Source organism: Prionailurus viverrinus, chromosome B2, assembly GCF_022837055.1.
Source record: "Prionailurus viverrinus isolate Anna chromosome B2, UM_Priviv_1.0, whole genome shotgun sequence".
Taxonomy (NCBI): Eukaryota; Metazoa; Chordata; class Mammalia; order Carnivora; family Felidae; genus Prionailurus; species Prionailurus viverrinus.
In genome coordinates this window covers 80,271,079-80,284,825 of record NC_062565.1, presented here as the reverse complement: position 1 = coordinate 80,284,825, position 13,747 = coordinate 80,271,079, and the positions used below count along the sequence as shown (strand labels likewise).

The following is a 13,747-nucleotide window of genomic DNA, read 5'->3' as shown; positions in this document are numbered from 1 at the left end:
AGGCTCAGTGCTGTGAGTGCAGAGCCTGACGTGGGGCCTGGTCTCACAAACTGTAAAATCATGACCTGAGCCGAAACGAAGAATCTCTTGCTTAACTGACTGAGCGATACAAGTGCCCCAACTTTTCTTTGTAAACCTTGTTGCCTGGTTCTGGGGATATACCTTACTTTAGCTATTAATCGCAAATTATAATATGTACTTTGAACATACAGCTTTCTTTTTTTTCTTTGTTGGCTTTCTGTCTTGATACTTCAGTTCATGTATAAGGAGGAAAAAAAAAGAACTTTGGTTTTTTGTTCTAGACTTCTCTGTATAAGATTCTAGCTTCTTAGAGGATTTTTAAAAGCATGATTTTGTATTCATCCATAGTAGCATATTGTCCTTGTGGATAAACTAATATTAAAAATAAACATTCCCCTTTAAGTTTCATCTGACTTCTCAGTTAAAAGTGGACACATTTTAAGGCAAATAATTTGGATACAACTGACTCTCAAAACGATATGGACAGCAGTCCTTCTGGTGAAACAAACATTCATCAACAAGTACTGAAGTCATACTACTTTTACATATATTTTGTTCATGTGAAGTTATTTAATAACTTCAATAACATGTTCTTTCAAGACCTAAGGCTTTTAGTATGTTGAACTGTAAATACAATAAAACAATTTTTTTTTTTTTTAAGTTCAGCAGTGTAATACATACTCCTGTGTGTTATACATATTTACTTCCAGTCCTACAAATCCTTAGTACTCTTATGAACTTCAGGGCACTTTTGGCTTTATCTGGACTACAAAGGGGAAAATGAAAACATAGAAAAACAAATAAATCTTAGGAAATAGTCTAGTTAACAGGTTTATCTTGAGTCTATTTAATATAGTGAGTGGTAAATTTCAGCCTTTGGATTTTAAACAAGTTCTCTGTCTTTCGAGTTATACTGCTATTTATTTTTTTCTTTTTATTTTTTCCAAGTTTTTATTTAAATTCCAGCTAGTTAACATACAGTGCAATATTAGTTTCAGGTGTAGGATTCAGTGATTCAACACTTACATACAAACACCCAGTGCTCATCCCAGCACGGACACTCCTTAATCCCCACCACCTATTGCACCCATCCCCCTACCCACCGCCCTCTGGTAACCATCTGTTTGTTCTCTGTAGTTAAGAGTCTGTTTCTTGAGCTGCTCCTCTCTTTTTCTCCCCTGTATTCATTTGTTTTGTTTCTTTAAATTCCACATATGAGTGGAATCCTATACTGCTATTTAGATGAATAGGATTTGTGAATTTTTTCCCTGGAAGTATCTGTAAATTCTATTTTTAATGGTTTCTTTACTGTTTTATATATGTTTCTGCTAAAACATAATTTAAACTTTATAATGGACTTTTTTCCCACAGGCTTAACATAGTTTTAAGTGTGACCTTGAGGACAGTGCAATTAGACATTTTGTATGTTTTGTTGTATAGATCTAAAGCTTAGTTTTCTTTAGATAGTATATTAGAAAAAAATGGAACCTAAGCCCTGGATTTTTTTTTATTTTAGATTTTTAAAAATTGAGATATAAATGACATGAGTTTCTTTTTTAACACCAACCTAACTTGTATATTTGTCTCAGAACTTTAATTATTGCCATAATTGTCTAATTTACATGTAGATGAATATGATATGGAATTATCCAGTGTTCTTTTATTTTAAATTTAATCATTCAGTAGTTGAGTGTCTTGAATTACCATTCAAGTATGTAATTTATACCCATCAAAAAAATTATTTCCTACCAGATCACAAGATTTCTGTTGTGAGGGATGTGGCTGTGCCATGAAGGATGTCCTGTTGCCTTTAAAATCTGGAAGTGATTCAAGCCAAGCTGACCAGGAAGCCAAGGAACTGGCTAGACAAATCAGTTTTAAGGTACTCTAAATTCGTAAATAAATTCTAATTATGTGATCCTTTTGTTCTGGATAGAAATTCTGGATAGAAAGTAAAGGAATATAGTTCTGTTGCAATAAGCTTTTATAAATCATTTTTTCTTATTACACTAATAACATACATTCACAAAAGCATTACAGCATACCAGTTAAAAGCTTGGATTCTGGGGGCACCCTGTGTGGCTCAGTTGGTTGAGCCAATTCTTTATTTCAGCTCAGGTCATGATCCCAGGGTTGTGGGATTGAGTCTTGTGTCAGGCTCTGTGCTGAGCATAAAACCTGCTTGAGATATTCTCTCTCTCTCTCTCTCTCTCTCTCTCTCTCTCTCTCTCTCTTTCTCAAATAAAATAAATTTTTTTAAAAAGCTTGGATTCTGGGGGCGCCTGGGTGGTGCAGTCGGTTGAGCGTCCGACTTCAGCCAGGTCACGATCTCGCGCCGTCTGTGAGTTCGAGCCCCGCGTCGGGCTCTGGGCTGATGGCTCAGAGCCTGGAGCCTGTTTCCGATTCTGTGTCTCCCTCTCTCTCTGCCCCTCCCCCGTTCATGCTCTGTCTCTCTCTGTCCCCAAAATAAATAAAACGTTGAAAAAAAAAATTTTAAAAAGCTTGGATTCTGGTATATAATGCTGGGGTTCAGATCTCAGCTTTGCTATTTATTAATAGTAGGACATCAGATGTATTACTTAGCCACTGTGCCTTTTTATCTGTAAATAATAATGTTACTTATCTTGTAGGATTCTTATGAGGATTGAGTGAGTTAATACTTAAGTATATTGTATTTAGAACTGTCCCTGATACTTAATAAATTATTATAAAAATATAATAATGTATTATTTTTTTAATGTTTATTTTTGGGAGATAAAGACAGAGCGTGAGCAAGGGAGGGGCAGAGAGAGAGGGAAACATAGAATCCAAAGCAGGCTCCAGGCTCTGAGCTGTCAGCACAGAGCCTGACGCAGGGCTCAAACTCACAAATTGTGAGATCATGACCTGAACTGAAGTTGGATGCTTAACTGAGCCACCCAGGCGCCCCAAAAGTATAATAATTTAGAAGGAAATAACAATCATAAATAATCCCATCCCCAAGAAATAACTGCTGATAATATTTTGGCATATCTCCCTGATGTCCTTTTTTCCCCCATATATTGCATATAATTACTTCTGGAATTTAATTAGCTCTATTAAAAAATGTCAACCTGCATTAAGCAACATGCTGCTTCCTCCCTGTTCACCTCTCTTGTATCCTGTCTGTCCTTTCATATCCAGTTCTCAGGAGAAATTTTTCCTTCTATTTATTGTATTGCCTGGAAGAGGAGGTGCTTAGGAAGTGTTGGTTTTTTTCTTTCTTCTGAGGATTCCAATTGTACTTAAAGTTGCTTTTCTGAAAATTATAGGGCCAGATGTGTTTTGTATATCCGAATTCCAGATTTTAGAAAATATCAAACGTATACCATATTTTAGCACCTGCAGTGACATCTGGGGCAGTACCCCATAATCAAATCTATTAACATTCCCTGAGCAAACCTGGGAATATTTACACTAATGTGGGACAAAGACTGTTAATAACCTCATCTGTCAGGCTTCGCCTGGCAATTACCAAAAACTTAATTTGGAATTGTGGATTGTGAACCATGGCTGTTAGCTTTGTCTCTTACCAAATAATGGCTCCTTGAGAGCAGTATTGTCTGTGTTTCTTCCTAAAAATAAGTCCAAGAGAGAATTCGTAGCCTGTGGGTTATTTTGTATATTTGTTGTAATATGCTCTTGGGTTTATCTTATTTTATAGGCAGAAGTCAATTCATCTGGAAAGACTATCGCTGAATCAGACTTAAACCACTCTTTTTCACTAAATGATTTACAGGATGATATACCTGCAACATTCCAGGGTGCTACAGCCAGTACATCGGTATGGCTCTTTCTTGTCTTTTACGTATATGTATGTCTATATCAATATCATTATTTGCAATAGGAGGAGGAGATCTCCAGATGAAATATCTGAATATTTTGATTCTCCTGATAGGTGGACTCCAGCCCACCCTTCCCTCTAATGAATCTTATTGTCTTAAGCAAATTTTTCATACTTTTGAAGCCTTCTTTGTTGTTAAATGGAGCTGAACGGAATAATTTTTGGTCCTGTCATTCCTCCAGAATTCTCTGATTTCTCTGAAAAGCTGGTTATAGTATATAACTATATAGCTATACAGTATATAGCACTACACTCTGAATAAAACAAATTATACATACATTGGCCACTTTCTAAATAGGCACTGTATCTTTGGCAGGTTGTTAAGCCATGTTAAGATACTCAATAAAGGACTAGAGCCAAAGGTTTGCATTAGACCTGCCCTGCCCAGTACTGTAGCCACTAGCCACATGTAGCTATCTAAATTTATATTTTCAATTATTCAGAATTAAATTTAAAATTCGGTTCCTCAGTCGCACTGGCCACATTTCAAGTAACCCATAGACACATGGGGCTTGTGGCTGCCAGATTGGACAGCATAGGTATTGAACATTATCATCTCAGAAAGTTCTATTAGACAGCACTGCCTTCCTTGCATATAGTAAGTGTCCAATAAGTAATTGTTAAATGAAAGATTAGATGAATGCTATGTGTCTTGTTAGTTGTGCTCTGACCTGTTATCTAAATATTGGTGGGCATAGGTCATCAGAGATTGATTAAGAAAATGTGACTGGATAGTTGCTAAATAATTAGAATTATGAGGGAAAACGTTGACTTCCCTTTCTAAATATAAAAGATGAGCTGTCTTTTTGGTAACAGATTATTTGGTTGAGTTAGCCACATCTTTTCTCTCCCCGCCCCCCACCCCTTCAGTTTTAGAGAGGTTTTTAAAGGGTCAGGGAAATTGAAATAGAAGCTGGCAAACACAGATTTGCCCTTTCCTCAGGAATAACTTACTATAGAGTGGGACTGAATAGTCCTAAGTGATTGTTCTCTCCCTTCTCAGAGAGTGAGATGGACAGAGAGAATAGGTTGAAAAGGGAAGGCAGGGGGAGGGTGCTCTGGAGGAAGTACTTGGAGAACTGGTGATGGAGGTACAAGGAAAAAGTATATGTGGAGAGTGAAATCATTTGTACATGATCTCCATGTATTTTTATGAATTGCAGAGAGATATTATGAGTTTGTTTTAGTCAGTAAATGTTTTACCTTGAAATATTTGATGGGGCGCCTGGGTGGGTCTGTTGGTTAAGTGTCCGACTTTAGGTCATGATCTCACGGTTCGTGGGTTCGAGCCCCATGTCAAGCTCTGTGCTGACAGCTCAGAGCCTGGACCCTGATTCCAATTCTGTGTCTCCCTCTCTTTCTGCCCCTCTCCCACTCGCACTTTAATGTTTTAAGAAACATTTAAAAATTAAAAAAAAAAGAAATATTTGAAAATATTTAGATTGCTCTTCACCTTTAGAATTCTAATTGTTTTTTATTTTATAGTTTTTGAAAAATGGAACCAACCTATTATAGAGAGGAGGGTGGTGATCTTTTATCACTTGTAAGGACAGTCTCCTGATATTTGTGATGTGTTTAAATCTGCCTTCAGTCTCTTTTTAAATCTATGTCAAGTCCCTCTGTTGCATATCTCAGTTATACTTATTCTACTTGTAACTTATTTTATTATTAATTATTTATTGTCTATATTACTTCCAAGACTTTGAGTTCCTTGAGGATCAGAGCTGTCTTTCTACTGCTCTGTATCCCCAGTGCCTGGCCTAGTGCCTTGTATATAGTTAGGTGGTCAGTACATATTTGTTGATTGAATAAGTGAATCTTAGAATTGGCACTTAAAAAATACTAGAAATATAGGTAAAGAAGTCAAGAAGTTTAAGTAAATTACATTGCACAGTCAGTAATATTATTACAGTGGTATTTTCCATTTTGGTTTGATTTGATTTGTTTCAATTTTTATTATTGCGGTTTAGTTGACATACAGTGTTATTAGTTTGAGGTACACATTTTGATTTTAAAGTACATAAAACTTAGAATTCTTTTTAATAGGTGTAGGTAATTGATACCAATTCTGGTTAAAACAGTGATAAGCAATAAATTGTCTACAGTTGCAAGTTCAGCTTTTAATTATATTTACATACAGATTTATCTCAGAATATGATTATATAAATTGATCACAGTGGAAGTAATTGAAACTTGGTTTTGGCTAGGGGTGGCTGCTTTATATGCAAGTGTAATATAAATTCACTAAAATGTTATACATCAAATCCCAGATAAGCTATGTTTTTTTAGCCTTGAGGGGGCGAGAGATTGCCCAAAGTCTAAATACAGCAGATAATATCAGGCCATCTGTTGCTTTTTGATGCAGATTTTTTTAGCTGTGTAGACTGGGGAGAATACTGATGGTAGTTTTATGTTCTTCCAGTCTGTCAGATTTTTTTCCTCTTCCTAGTGATTGAGATTCCAAATAAACTGTTTCATTTTGTATTAAAAAGTACACACAAAACTTCCTTCACAGATGCAGGTTATTCCAGATTATTATAGAAAATTTGTATGTATTACAGGGGACTTACTTGTGACTGTGATGGTTTTTAAAATTAATTAGATTAAATTAAATACAACATCATATACTTCTATCTTCCCCAAAATGGTCACTTCATCTTAATTAAGGAGATGGAAATTGTTACGACATAAGTCTGCATTCAGTGATAGGCGTGTTTGGACAAGTTTAGGTAAACAGCAAAGATTTACAAGTCCTACCAACAAACATACACAGCATTATGAAAATGCTAAAGCCAACTCCATGTGAACTGCCAAGATTTTGTCCAGTTAGTTCTTAAACTCCAAATAGTCTAGGTTCCTCTGGGTCTATAACCTTGGGGTTGTTACCGTGTTCCCTTAATGTGATTGTTTTAAATAGGAAAGATTTTAGAATTTTATATTGCAGCACTAGTCAGTAATATATTATCTAAAAGGCATCTTGGGGCACCTGAGTGGCTCAGTCTGTTAAACATCCAACTTCAGGTCATGATCTCATGGTTTGTGAGTGGAAGCCCTGCATTGGGCTCTGCTGACAGCTCAGAGCCTGGAGCCTGCTTCGGATTCTGTGTCTCCCTCTTTCTCTCTCTGCCCATCTCCCACTTGCACTGTCTGTCTCTCTCTCTAAAAAAAAAGAATAAACTTCAAAAGGCATCTGAAATAGAGGAATCTCATTACATTAAAGCAGTATGTCTATATGAGTATTTCCATTAAGTGCATGTACTAAAATATCTAAGGTCAGTGTTTTAAGGTATTGTTCTAAATATGTTAATGATACCAACAGAGGTCTGAAAAGCTGTCCTAAGTAATGACTTTTTAAAAATCAAAATATAGTGTCTCCAAAGGGGTATGTTAATAGTAACAGTGTTAATAATAACTAATATTTAATCAGCTGTTGGGTATCCTAAGCACTTTATATCATTAACTGCCTTTAATCCTTGTAACTACAGAACTGGATATTATCCTCACTGTACAGATGAAGGAGCTGAGCCTTAGGTTGAATAACTTGCTTAGGGTCTTGCATCTCTGCATCTCCCAAGTGGTAGAGCCAGCCTAGTAATGATAAGGCTCCCTGATCTAGTCAGGGTTATGGGCATTGTATTTTCCCCTCAAACTAATGGAAAAAATAACATGTATAAAATAAAAGCTTTGGGGCGCCTGGGTGGCTCAGTCGGTTAAGTGTCTGACTCTTGATTTCAGCTCAGGTCACAATCTCACAGTTTGTGAGGTTGAACCCCATGTGTCAGCGCAGAGCTTGCTTGGAATTCTCTCTCTCCCCTTCTCTCTGCCCCTTCCCTGCTCCTGTGTGTGCGTGCCCACACTCCCTGTCTCTGAAAGTAGGTATTTAAAATAAAAGAAAAGCTTTAAACTGAACCAATCTCTTGTGCTAGTTTCTGTATTGATAGCAACTTCATATTTTTTATTTTCCTTAAGAGCTTTCCCTGCAAGCCTTGAGCACTTTTGCTGCATCAGACACTTTTAACTTCTTGGCTGAGTAGTTGGAAGAATGGGAGAGTTTAAATGGAATGTTACTGTATTGGCTGCTGTAACTCAGTTCAACCCAATGAGTATTTATTAAGATATAATAGGATGCCTGTGACAATGTCAGACCTCATAAAATGCTGCCACTTTGTGGATCTCTTCAATGAATGTGTTGTTGCTGGGAGTCCTGGAGTTTGAAGTCCAAGTTTGTGCAGCTCTAATTCAGTATCAGCACTAACTTTTATATTTTTAACTCAAAGTCAGTAGTTCCTTTTCTACTTCTGTGTTATGGGTCATTACATATGAGTGCTTCCAAAGGATAGTTTTGAGAAACTCAGATGATTTAAACCTCTTTTTAAAAATTTTTTTAACGTTTATTTATTGTTGAGAGAGAGAGAGAGACAGAGTGTGAGCGGGGTTGGGGCAAAGAGAGAGAGATAGAGGGACACAGAATCTGAAGCAGACTCTAGGCTCTGAGCTGTTAGCACAGAGCCCAATGGGGGGCTCAAACTCACAAATCATGAGATCATGACCTGAGCTGAAGTCGGACGCTTAACCAACTGAGCCACCCAGGTGCCCCAATTTAAACCTTTTAATGCTGAAACGAATGTCAGATTTATTTTTTTTTTTTAAATTTTTTTTTTTTAACGTTTTTATTTATTTTTGGGACAGAGCGAGACAGAGCATGAACGGGGGAAGGGCAGAGAGAGAGGGAGACACAGAATCGGAAACAGGCTCCAGGCTCCGAGCCATCAGCCCAGAGCCCGACGCGGGGCTCGAACTCACGGACCGCGAGATCGTGACCTGGCTGAAGTCGGACGCTTAACCGACTGCGCCACCCAGGCGCCCCACGAATGTCAGATTTAAAATGTAATTTCTGGGGCGCCTGGGTGGCTCAGTCGGTTAAGCATCCGACTTCAGCTCAGGTCATGATCTCACTGTTGGTGGGTTCAAGCCCCGCGTCGGGCTCTGTGCTGACAGCTCAGAGCCTGGAGCCTGCTTCAGATTCTGTGTCTCCCTCTCTCTCTGGCCCTCCCCTGTTCATGCTCTGTTTCTCTCTGTCTCAAAAATAAATAAACGTTAAAAAAAAATAAAAATTAAAAAAAAAAAACCTTAAAAAAAAATAAAATGTAATTTCTTCTGTAGGTAACTCAGATCAGCAGTTTCTTCCCTAATGTTTATAGCTATTGCCAGGGCAAAGCCCATCCTCTTATCTTTTAAAGAAAGTATTTGAATTATATTATTTGATTATTTTTCCTACTCAATATTGAAATTTTCTCTGATGGAAAGTACTTTAATGTTTTATATTTACTCAGTTTTTATAGTTATTCTGAATAAAACATGCATTCTTATTTTTTATTTGAAAGGGTGTTGACACAAATAGAACCAGTATAAAGTTGTTTTCAGTAAAAGAATTAAAGGCCATTGGGTTATTAAGAGTTAAGGTATCTAGGGGTGCCTGGGTGGCTCAGTCGGTTGAGCATCCGACTTTGGCTCAGGTCATGATCTCACAGCTTGTGGGTTCGAGCCCCGCGTCAGGCTCTGTACTGACAGCTCAGAGCCAGGAGCCTGCTTCAGATTCTGTGTCTCCCTCTTTCTCTGTCCCTCCCCTGCTCATGCTCTGTCTCTTTCACTCTCAAACATGAATAAATGTTAAAAAAAATAAAATAAAAGAGTTAAGGTGTCTATATAAATAGAATTCATATTTTATAGAGCTTTCTTATCTATAAACTGTTATTCAAGATTTTGAATTGCTTGGTACCACATTATGGTTATGCTTGACCGCCTAGGCAGTCATTGAGAGGAGAGAAAGCAGTTGATACCTTGTGCTTTGTGGGGGTAACTAGTATGCCTAAGTATGCTTTACATACATAAAGTAACACAATTCAAACACACAGTAAAGGGTTCTTCTAGACTTATGTTCAGGTGACAGGAGTTATGAGGAAGGATAAACTTGGTTTGAAAACTACATCTGATTTTTACAGCAGTACTGCTGCGAAGAATGCACGGTTTGAAATTATGCTCTATGCTCCATGATTGTTGGTAGAAGCATGCTGATATAGTAAGATCATGTTGGAAGAGATCTGGTTCATGAAAGGCACACTGTTAGGAGTTAAACTTTTTTTTGCCATTTAGGATGGCAGATTTTCTAGCAGAAAAGAAATCACATTGCTTTCTTCCTTGGCTCTCCTACAAGAAGTGAGGTGTCCAGATGCTTAACAGATATTGCTGGAGTTACACCTGAAAGAGAGTAGAAGGCTTTCTATAGAGCAAATGGCTAAACTCTATCCTCGTCTTATTTGTTACTGATAAATTTTTCCTCCATCTGGTGAGTACTCAGAATAAGTTGTGTTGTTGGCTTATTCAGGAGGGTGAGTAATTAGTCCCAGCATTCAGCTTGGTAGTTTTGCCTTTAGTTGTATTTTAGTGCTCTGAGATTCTGTGTACTCTTGAATGGACAATAGATATATATACAAGTTTTCTTTGCCAGTTTCAAACAAAACTCCCTAAAATTTTCTAGTACGGAGCCCAGAACCCCTCAGCAGCATCCCTTCAACAACCTGCTCAACCTGTAGCTAAGAATACCTCCATGAGCCCACGACAACGCCGAGCCCAGCAGCAGAGTCAAAGACGGTCGTCTGCTTCCCCAGATGTGATCCAGGGCCAGCAGCCAAGAGACAACCACACTGATCATGGCGGATCCGCTGTCCTGATTGTCATCTTGACTTTGGCATTGGCAGCTCTTATATTCAGACGAATATATCTGGCCAATGAGTACATATTTGACTTTGAGTTATAATACTGTTTTGTGTCTTAAGAGCTGTGACTCTGCTGCTTCATTAAACATTCTGCATTGGGTATAATCTAAGAATTGTTTACAAAAAGATTATTTTGTATTTACCCTTCATTCCTTTTTTGATCCTTATAAATTCAGTATAAATATAGCTAGACTTTCAGACTATATCCTGCTTAGTTCAAGGGACTGAAGTCACAGCCCCTTGTCTCACCATATGACCTGCTTTACAGGGAAATAACTTATTGTTGTTTCTCATGCCTCGGCTTCTTTTTTGTAAATTTGTGATACTTTTCTGTATAGCCCTTTGACATTTTTGGATAAAAGATGGTGTTTTAAGTTCCAGTGAGTATTACTAGTTACTCAGTACCATTTATTGGGTACTCTATTTCTACTTAGGTAGAATGATAACAGGGGTAAGAGTTGAAAAGGGAAAGTAGAGCTCTTCAAATAGTTTGCTGAGAATGTCATTCATAGAAGATGCACTGGAATTGCCCATTCTGTGACTGACTTTGTGTCCTAAATGTTGTTCAGTGAAAGTAACAATTTCAGTCAAATAGTTATGAGGAAATGAGATTACATTTTTGTTCCTGGATGTTATTTGAAGAGGAAAGGATGCTTTGAAACCACTTTGATATGCTGTTATCCCATTCTCTCCCAAATATACACAAGATTTAAAAATAAAAAAGGAAACAACCCTCCATAGATTTTTTCTTTTAAGGAAGGAAGGGTCCAAGCCAGAAATTAGTTGATTTTCTTCCAGAAGTCAAGTGGAAGGGTCTTCAGATTTTAATGTTTGCTCTGCTTTGAATTGTATATCTTTTGAAGGGATTACATGTCTAGCTTTGTAATCACTATAAATGTAATTATTCCAGGAATATGCATAATGTTGAAATATTTTATGTACCGTTTCAATAGAAAAGCTCAGGGCCCAAGTAACAGTGATAGAAATGAGAAAAACCTTTACTTAGAATTCTCCACCTAATCAAAACTCAAGAAATAATTGTCAGTGCAAATCAATATATAACTTAGTGCTAGCTAACTTCACAGATTCTAGTAGATAATTTTATCATCATAATGCCTGATGAGAACATAGAATCACAGAAAAGCATTGCCTTCAGCATGTTTGGTAACAGCGTTGAGGGCACTCTTAAGAGTACTTGTTAATGAAGATGTAGTTTTTAAATATAGGCAGTCCCCAGCTCTCAAATAGGTTATGTTCTAAGGGTGCATTTGTGAGTTTTTTTTACAACTCAATGTTGTAAGTGGTGTTCAGGTTCTAGACAAGTCCACAAAAGTTTGTCCATAATGTATCTTGAATACTTTGGAGGGTGGTGTTCATAAAGTCCTTAGTGTAGTTTTAACTAACTGAAATTATGGGCAAGATAGAAACAATTTGTAAAATGCTATTAAAGGCAAATTTAATTTTTATTGCTGCTATGGACTTTGGGTCTGTTAATTATTAGACAAAATTTCTATTTTCATCTGCTAGCCATTTTCCTTTATGTCCACATCTAAAATAAACATACTGTATACTATTATACAATACATAATTGTCTAAGGATTAATAAATTAGCATTTTAAAAGTGTTTACAGATTGTTTCTGTTATATCTACAGCCAAAGTTAGTAAAGTTTTAAAAAGCTCAAGGACTTTATGAAGACCTCATATGTCAGGAAAATTAAAGGTTACCATTTTACAACTTTACTGCCATGGGAAAGCACATTCTGAAGTCTTGGTTTGGAACACAAAATACTAGAAGTAGTTCAGTGGTCTCCTAGCAAGAAGTCACTGACCCTTGGGAAGACCAGATGACCTTATCACCTGAGAAGAAGAAAGTCCCCCTGCTTTCAGCCTTTGATTGTAGATGAACCGTGTGCTAGGAACAATCTTCCCTCCGCTTCTTCTCAGTGAAACTTGAGCCAACCTCTGGATCTACGTGATCCTGTTGCATGTTTCCAACGGAGTGTACCTATACTTTAAGATTGATTAAGCCAAGAAGATTTTGAATTGTGCAGATCCTTCTCTATCTGATTTGCCTCTCCTCCCTCACCTGTCAACTGATAGGTCACCTTCTTGTTTGTATTGGGATGTTTTAAGCACCTGATACACATATCTGAAAAGTGGCATATTTTTCGCTCCTTCCCTTTCAGCTCACATATGCTACTTAAAAATCCTTAAGTTGTGAATCTGATCCCCATCGTGGAGTTGATGAGCAAAATTGATCTTTGGGGCTATTCTTACTCAAATGCCACTTGAAGAGACTCTTCAGAAAACAGTTGTTTTTAAAGCCCCACCTTATCCCTTTAATTAGAGTGTTGGGACAAAACCAGATATGTATCTGGTTGGTGAAGGTTTAGGACTCCTTCCCCCAGTCCTCATGTTTAGGTAATTCATGGCTTTTTCTTTGACCAAAAAAGCACATGACTACATATCAAGGTAGTTAAAATAGCATGTCAAAAAAATATATAATGTCTGTATCACCTGTAACTGTTTAAGCCATGAAACCTTTCAAATTTTATGTATTGTGGGGCTTTTATGTAGCACTTTACATTTTCATGCTGCTTATTGTTTTGTTCCACTGAAATAAATGAATTTCATCAAAATTCTCACCTAATTTTTTAAAAAAAACCTTTAAAGCTGTTTATCATTTTGACTATGGAAATATAATAGTTCCTATTTCAGGAGAATAAGAAATCTTTTTGTTATTTTTGGCTATGAATAAACTTTCTGGTATCTTGAGACCTCCCATTTTTATAGACCAGAATCTGTAAACAAATCTTACACATTTGGACTTACTTGGGCAGAAACCTAGGCTGAAGTACTGAAAAACCTGTATTGTTCCATCATTTGCAAGTAAGTATATGAAAAGCAAATGCATTTAGTGAACCTGCCTCTTAACAAAGACTAATGTGTACATTAACATGTGTACTGTTTAAGCCTTTGTGGGAGGCTTGTACCTTGCTCAGAAGCTGTTTGGAACGGCTCTTGAACAGTTGCCTTCAGAACTAGTTTGAGCTGCTCAATAAAACCAGTGACTTTATTCATACCGTG

General features: G+C 37.1%; 1 protein-coding gene across 1 annotated transcript in view; it reads left to right on the top strand.

The window, feature by feature from the left end:
- Positions 1 to 13,747, top strand: part of UBE2J1 (ubiquitin conjugating enzyme E2 J1) — a 29,371-nt gene extending 15,624 nt beyond the window's left edge. The window contains exons 6-8 of the mRNA XM_047858649.1: positions 1,774 to 1,903; positions 3,704 to 3,823; positions 10,422 to 13,747. Of these exons, the coding sequence (XP_047714605.1) occupies positions 1,774 to 1,903; positions 3,704 to 3,823; positions 10,422 to 10,700 (529 nt within the window). The 3' untranslated portion in view covers positions 10,701 to 13,747. The remainder of the gene's footprint in view (positions 1 to 1,773; positions 1,904 to 3,703; positions 3,824 to 10,421) is intronic.